This window comes from Pipra filicauda, unplaced genomic scaffold (assembly GCF_003945595.2).
Source record: "Pipra filicauda isolate LSUMZ 115617 unplaced genomic scaffold, ASM394559v2 scaffold698_size162617_pilon, whole genome shotgun sequence".
Classification (NCBI taxonomy): Eukaryota; Metazoa; Chordata; class Aves; order Passeriformes; family Pipridae; genus Pipra; species Pipra filicauda.
Window position 1 is genome coordinate 1 of NW_024104862.1, and position 8127 is coordinate 8127.

At 54.6% G+C, this 8127-nt stretch overlaps 1 protein-coding gene across 1 annotated transcript in view; it reads left to right on the forward strand.

Annotated features, from left to right (window-relative positions):
- The first annotated feature begins 324 nt into the window (after positions 1–324).
- The window catches only part of LOC113982904 (dynein regulatory complex protein 1-like), a 10581-nt gene continuing 2778 nt past the window's right edge, over positions 325–8127 (forward strand). Inside the window, exons 1-4 of the mRNA XM_039388887.1 lie at positions 325–477; positions 1410–1532; positions 3829–3968; positions 4050–4184. Coding sequence (XP_039244821.1) covers positions 325–477; positions 1410–1532; positions 3829–3968; positions 4050–4184 — 551 coding nt within the window. The remainder of the gene's footprint in view (positions 478–1409; positions 1533–3828; positions 3969–4049; positions 4185–8127) is intronic.

An 8127-nucleotide genomic window follows, 5' to 3' on the forward strand; every position in this document is an offset into this window, starting at 1 on the left:
TGTGGGAAAAAATCCCTTTTTTTGTGGAAAAAAATCCCTTTTTTGTGGGAAAAAAATCCCTTTTTTGTGGAAAAAATATCCCTTTTTTTGTAGGAAAAATATCCCTTTTTTGTGAAATGATCCCCTTTTTCTGGGAAAAAAACCCCTTTTTTGGGAAATGATCCCTTTTTTCTGGGAAAAGATCCTTTTTTGTGGGAATGAATCCCTTTTTTTGTGGGAAAGGATCCCTTTTTTGGGGGAAAAACACCCTCGGGATCGTGGCTTGGGACGATCTCCAGAGGGGGAGGGAACGAGGGTGAAATCCAGGGATCTGGAAGGCTGGGAATGCCGGTGGGAATGCCGGATCCTTGGATATTCCCTGGGAATCCCGGGCTCTGCTCCTTCCCGCAGGAAACCTTCGAGCAGGAGCGCCGGGAAATGCTGGAAAACCGCCGGAAAAAGTGGGATGAGACCATCCGGGCCCAGAACGAGCAGCACGTAACATTCCTGAGGGGGGAAAAAATCATGGAATGCCGGGGGGGTCCCGGGGGGAAAAACCCTTGGAGGCAACAAAGTCCAACCATCCGAGGCCACCCCGGATCCGTGTCCCCAGGGGCCACATCCACAGGGATCCGAAATCCCGCCGGGAATGGGGATTCCGGCACTTCCAGGGCCTGACAGCCCTTTCCATGCGGGAATTGTTCCCAATATCCCACCTGATATCCCAATATCCCTGGCCCAGCTGGAGGCCGTTCCCTCTCCTCCTGTCCCTCGGTCCCTGGGAATTGGGGACCCCCCCCGGCTCCCCCTTCCTGTCAGGGAATTCTGGAGTGGGAAAAGGTCCCTTCTGATCCCTCTTTTCTCCGGGATGAGCCCCTTCCCAGCTCCCTCAGATATTCCCGGTTCTCCAGCCCCTTCCCAACTCCCTCAACCATTCCTGCTTTTCCAACCCCTTCCCAGCTCCCTCAGCCATTCCCTCTTCTCCAGCCCCTTCCCAGCTCCCTCAGATATTCCTGCTTTTCCAACCCCTTCCCAGCTCCCTCAGCCATTCCCAGATTTCCAGCCCCTTCTCAGCTCCCTCAGCCATTCCCAGTTTTCCAGCCCCTTCCCAGCTCCCTCAGATATTCCAGGTTTTCCAGCCCCTTCCCAACTCCCTCAGCCATTCCTGCTTTTCCAACCCCTTCCCAGCTCCCTCAGCCATTCCCAGATTTCCAGCCCCTTCCCAGCTCCCTTATCCTGGTTTTCCAGCCCCTTCCCAGCTCCCTCTGCCATTCCTGCTGCTCCAGCCCCTTCCCAGCTTCCTTATTCCCAGATTTCCAGCCCCTTCCCAGCTCCCTCACCCATTCCCAGTTTTCCAGCCCCTTCCCAGCTCCCTCGGCCATTCCCAGTTCTGCAGCCCCTTCCCACCTGCTCCATCCGTATCCCAACAGCTGGAATTCCTGCGGGGCCGGATGGAGCGGGCGGAGGAGTTCGAGCGGCACCTGGAAGAGCTGCAGGATCAGGACGTGGCCAACTACGACCGGATGAAGCTCCAGCTGGAAAAGGACGTTCAGGTCCCGCCGGGATTGGGATCGGGAATCACTGCCGGGATTGTTTCCTGGGATCCCGGAATGGTTTGGCTGGGAAGGAGCCTTAAATCCCATCCCATTCCATGTTCAGGGACACCTCCCGCTATCCCAGGGGATCCAACCCGGCCTGGGACACTGCCAGGGATCCAGGGGCAGCCCCAGCTTCTCTGGGAATTCCAGCCCAGCCCCTCCTCACCCTCCCAGCCGGGAATCCCTTCCCAATCTCCCCCCCAAATCTCCTCTTTCCCACTGGGATCCATTCCCTGGGGCCTGGCATTCCAGGCCCTGAGCCCCAGGCCCTCTCCAGCTCTCCTGGAGCCCCTTCAGCCTCTGGAATGTGCTCCAAGCTCTCCCGGGATCCTTCCCTTCTCCAGCCTGGCCATTCCCAGCTCTCCCAGCCTGGAGCCAGAGCCTGCCATTGGATCCAGCCCCAGCCCAGCTCCTCCCTGGGAAGGAGTTCCGGGAACAAGGGGGTTCCCTGGGAATCTCGGCACTCAGGGCAGGGTCTCCCTTCCCCTTTCCTGCCTTTTCCATCCCCACATTCCAGAAAAATCCCTCTGAGTGGATTCTGAGTGTCCTTTATCCTGGAATCCTGGAATGGCTTGGATGGGAAGGAGCCTTAAATCCCATCCCATTCCATGTTCAGGGACACCTCCCGCTATCCCAGGGAATCCAACCCGGCCTCGGACACTGCCAGGGATCCAGGGGCAGCCACAGCTTCTCTGGGAATTCCAGCCCAGCCCCTCCCCCCCCTCCCAGCCAGGAATCCCTTCCCAATCTCCCCCCCAAATCTCCCCTTTCCCACTGGGATCCATTCCCTGGGGCCTGGCATTCCAGGCCCTGATCCCCAGGCCCTCTCCAGCTCTCCTGGAGCCCCTTCAGCCTCTGGAATGTGCTCCAAGCTCTCCCGGGATCCTTCCCAAATCCAGCCTGGCCATTCCCAGCTCTCCCAGCCTGGAGCCAGAGCCTGCCATTGGATCCAGCCCCAGCCCAGCTCCTCCCTGGGAAGGAGTTCCGGGAACAAGGGGGTTCCCTGGGAATCTCGGCACTCAGGGCAGGGTCTCCCTCCCCCTTTCCTGCCTTTTCCATCCCCACATTCCAGAAAAATCCCTCTGAGTGGATTCTGAGTGTCCTTTATCCTGGAATCCTGGAATGGCTTGGATGGGAAGGAGCCTTAAATCCCATCCCATTCCATGTTCAGGGACACCTCCCGCTATCCCAGGGAATCCAACCCGGCCTCGGACACTGCCAGGGATCCAGGGGCAGCCACAGCTTCTCTGGGAATTCCAGCCCAGCCCCTCCCCCCCCTCCCAGCCAGGAATCCCTTCCCAATCTCCCCCCCAAATCTCCCCTTTCCCAGTGGGATCCATTCCCTGGCTCCTCGTCCAGCTTTGGGAACGTCCTTGGGAACGGGGCAGATATTCCAGAACGACCCCTCGGGTTGTTCCAGGGAAGGTTTCCCTTGGAAATCGGGAATTATTCCTTCCCAAAAAAATGTGAGAGGTGCAGGAACGCTCAGAATTCCACGGGATGGAGCAGAAGGAATTCCCTGAGTCCGCCGTAGATGCGGGAAAATACAGGGATGAGCTTTCCCAGGGAAAATTGGGATTGGAACTCGGGTTTAGGGCTGGAATTCCAAGGTGGGAGAGCCTGGAATTCCCCAGGAATTCCTTGGGGGTTATTTGGGAGTTTTCCCAGGAAAAATTGACCTGGAACTCAGATTTAGGGCTGGAATTTTGAGCCGAGTTTTCCCAGGAAAATTGGGATTGGAACTGAGATTTAAGGCTGGAATTCCAAGCCTGGAATTGGCCAGGAATTCCTTGTGGGTTATTGGGAGTTTTCCCAGGAAAAATTGGGATTGGAATTTAGATTTGGGGTTGGAATTCCAAGATGGGAGAGCCTGGAAGTGTCCAGAAATTCCTTGGGGGTTATTGGGAGTTTTCCCAGGAAAACTTGACCTGGGACTCGGATTTAGGGCTGGAATTTTGAGCCGAGTTTTCCTAGGAAAATTGGGATTGGAATTTAGATTTGGGGTTGGAATTTTGAGCCGAGTTTTCCCAGGAAAATTGGGATTGGAATTTAGATTTAGGGCTGGAATTCCAAGCCTGGAATTGGCCAGAAATTCCCTGACATTTTTTTTTTCCCCGAGTGGATTTTTCCCTTTTCCCTTTCCCGCTTTTTCCCGCCGCCATTTTTCGGGAATCCGCTCCCGTGGGGGTGGGAATTCCCATTTCTTCCATGTTTTTTTTTTCTGGGAATTTTTTCCCCTTTGGAATTGCAGTACCTGGAGCGGAAGCTGCAGGAGATGAAAGGGATCTTCCACCTGAACAAGGTGAAGCTGGAATACAACCTGGAAGTTCTCCGGCAGCAGGACCTGGAAAATTCCACGCTCCGATCCTTCCAGAAAAGACGGATCACCCGGTAAATCCCATTCCCAGAGGGAAAAATTCCTTATTCTCGCTCATTCCCGGCGTGTTCCCAAATTTTTTAATCCTTGGACAGGCTCCAGGGGGCGCTGAGTAACTTGAATTCCCGGCTGGAAAAGCAGGAGAGGAAATTCCGGGAGGAGAAGCAGAGCTTGGAATGCGACCGGGAAAGGCTCAAGGGGCAGCAGGAGGAGACCAGGAGCAGGATGAGGTGGGAATTCTGGGAATTCTGGGAATTCCGGGAGTGGATCAAGGGGCAACAGGAGGAGACCAGGAGTAGGATGAGGTGGGATTGGGAATTCTGGGAATTCTGGGATTGGGATGGGGAATTCTGGGAGTACGAGGAGATGAGGAGCAGGATGAGGTGGGATTGGGAATTCTGGGAATTCTGGGATTTGGATGGAGAATTCTGGGAGCACGAGGAGACAAGGAGCAGGATGAGGTGGGATTGGGAATTCTGGGAATTCTGGGAGTGGGTCAAGGGGCGGCAGGAGGAGATGAGGAACAGGATGAGGTGGGATTGAGATCAGGAATTCTGGGAATTCTGGGATGGGGAATTCTGGGAGTATGAGGAGATGAGGAGCAGGATGAGGTGGGATTGGGAATTCTGGGAATTCTGGGAGTGGATCAAGGGGCGGCAGGAGGAGACCAGGAGCAGGATGAGGTGGGATTGGGAATTCTGGGAATTCTGGGAATTCCGGGAGTGGCTTAAGGGGCAGCAGGAGGAGACAAGGAGCAGGATGAGGTGGGATTGGGATCAGGAATTCTGGGAATTCTGAGATTGGGAATTCTGGGAGTACGAGGAGATGAGGAGCAGGATGAGGTGGGATTAGGAATTCTGGGAATTCTGGGAGCATGAGGAGATGAGGAGCAGGATGAGGTGGGATTGGGAATTCTGGGATTGGGATGGGGAATTCTGGGAGCACGAGGAGATGAGGAGCAGGATGAGGTGGGATTGGGAATTCTGGGAATTCTGGGAATTCTGGGATTGGGATTGGGAATTCTGGGAGCACGAGGAGATGAGGAGTAGGATGAGGTGGGATTGGGAATTCTGGGAATTCTGGGATTGGGATTGGGAATTCTGGGAGTATGAGGAGATGAGGAGCAGGATGAGGTGGGATTGGGAATTCTGGGAATTCCGGGAGTGGCTCAAGGGGCGGCAGGAGGAGACCAGGAGCGGAATGAGGTGGGATTGGGATTGGGAATTCTGGGATTGAGATTGGGAATTCTGGGATTGAGATTGGGATTGGGAATTCTAGGAGCACAAGGAGATGAGGAGCAGGATGAGGTGGGATTGGGAATTCTGGGAATTCTGGGAGTACGAGGAGATGAGGAGCAGGATGGGGTGAGATTGGGAATTCTGGGAATTCTGGGATTGGGATGGGGAATTCTGGGAGCACGAGGAGATGAGGAGCAGGATGAGGTGGGATTGGGAATTCTGGGAATTCTGGGATTGGGATTGGGAATTCTGGGAGTATGAGGAGATGAGGAGCAGGATGAGGTGGGATTGGGAATTCTGGGATTGAAAATTCCGGGATCGGCTCAAGGGGCAGCAGGAGGAGACCAGGAGCAGGATGAGGTGGGATTGGGAATTCTGGGAATTCTGGGAATTCTGGGAGTGGATCAAGGGGCAGCAGGAGGAGATGAGGAGCAGGATGAGGTGGGATTGGGAATTCTGGGAATTCTGGGATTGGGATGGGGAATTCTGGGAGTATGAGGAGATGAGGAGCAGGATGAGGTGGGATTGGGAATTCTGGGAGTACGAGGAGATGAGGAGCAGGATGAGGTGGGATTGGGAATTCTGGGAATTCTGGGAGTACGAGGAGATGAGGAGCAGGATGGGGTGAGATTGGGAATTCTGGGAATTCTGGGATTGGGATTGGGAATTCTGGGAGCACGAGGAGATGAGGAGCAGGATGAGGTGGGATTGGGAATTCTGGGAATTCTGCGAATTCCGGGAGTGGCTCAAGGGGTGGCAGGAGGAGACCAGGAGCGGAATGAGGTGGGATTGGGATTGGGAATTCTGGGATTGAGATTGGGAATTCTGGGATTGAGATTGGGATTGGGAATTCTAGGAGCACAAGGAGATGAGGAGCAGGATGAGGTGGGATTGGGATTGGGAATTCTGGGATTGGGAATTCTGGGAGTAGGAGGAGATGAGGAGCAGGATGAGGTGGGATTGGGAATTCTGGGAATTCTGGGATTGGGATGGAGAATTCTGGGAGCACGAGGAGACAAGGAGCAGGATGAGGTGGGATTGGGAATTCTGGGAATTCTGTGATCGGCTCAAGGGGCAGCAGGAGGAGATGAGGAGCAGGATGAGGTGGGATTGGGAATTCTGGGAATTCTGGGATTGAGATTGGGAATTCTGGGAGCACGAGGAGATGAGGAGCAGGATGAGGTGGGATTGGGATCGGGAATTCCATGGCTCCTAATTCCACAGGGCAGGGAATTCCGGCTGGTTTTGGGGATGTGGATCCTGCTTCCCCAGGGATGGGAATTCCATGGATCCCAATTCCATGGATCCCAATTCCCCAGGGCTGGGAATTCCATGGATCCCAATTCCATGGATCCCACTTCCCCAGGGCCGGGAATTCCATGGATCCCACTTCCACAGGGCAGGGAATTCCAGACGATTTGAGGACGTGGATCATGGAATTCCAGCTGATTTTGGGGACATGGATCCCAATTCCCCAGGGCAGGGAATTCCATGGATCCCAATTCCATGGATCCCACTTCCCCAGGGCTGGGAATTCCATGGATCCCACTTCCCCAGGGCAGGGAATTCCATGGATCCCAATTCCACAGGGCAGGGAATTCCAGCGTGTTTGAGGACATGGATCCCAATTCCACAGGGAATTCTGGATGATTTGGGGAATTCTTGGATCCCGCTTCCCCAGGGATGGGAATTCCGTGGATCCCAATTCCATGGATTCCAATTCCACAGGGAAAGGAATTCCATGGATCCCAATTCCATGGATCCCAATTCCCCAGGGCTGGGAATTCCATGGATCCCAATTCCATGGATCCCAATTCCACAGGGCAGGGAATTCCATGGATCCCAATTCCACAAGGCAGGGAATTCCATGGATCCAAGTTACACAGGGCAGGGAATTCCAGCGGGATTTGGGGACGTGGATCCCAATTCCACAGGGCAGGGAATTCCAGCCAATTTGAGGACATGGATTCCAATTCCACAGGGAATTCTGGATGATTTGGGGAATTCTTGGATCCCGCTTCCCCAGGGCCGGGAATTCCATGGATCCCGCTTCCAAAGGGCTGGGAATTCCGACTGATTTGGGGAATTCCTTGGATCCCGCTTCCCCAGGGCCGGGAATTCCATGGATCCCACTTCCCTAGGGCAGGGAATTCCGGACGATTTGGGGACATGGATCAGGGAATTCCAGCTGATTTTGGGGACATGGATCCCAATTCCACAGGGCAGGGAATTCCAGCCAATTTGGGGATGTGGATCCCAATTCCCCAGGGCCGGGAATTCCGTGGATCCCAATTCCATGGATCCAAGTTACACAGGTCGGGGAATTCCAGCTAATTTCGAGACATGGCTCAGGGAATTCCGACTGGTTTTGGGGACACGGATCCCAATTCCCCAGGGCCTGGAATTCCATGGATCCCGCTTCCAAAGGGCTGGGAATTCCGACTGATTTGGGGAATTCCATGGATCCCGCTTCCCCAGGGCCGGGAATTCCATGGATCCCACTTCCCTAGGGCAGGGAATTCCGGACGATTTGGGGACATGGATCAGGGAATTCCAGCTGATTTTGGGGACATGGATCCCAATTCCACAGGGCAGGGAATTCCAGCCAATTTGGGGATGTGGATCCCAATTCCCCAGGGCCGGGAATTCCGTGGATCCCAATTCCATGGATCCAAGTTACACAGGTCAGGGAATTCCAGCTAATTTCGAGACATGGCTCAGGGAATTCCGACTGGTTTTGGGGACATGGATCCCAATTCCCCAGGGCCTGGAATTCCATGGATCCCGCTTCCAAAGGCCTGGGAATTCCAACTGATTCGGGGGATTCCTTGGATCCCGCTTCCCCAGGGCCGGGAATTCCATGGATCCCACTTCCACAGGGCAGGGAATTCCGGACGATTTGGGGACATGGATCAGGGAATTCCAGCTGATTTTG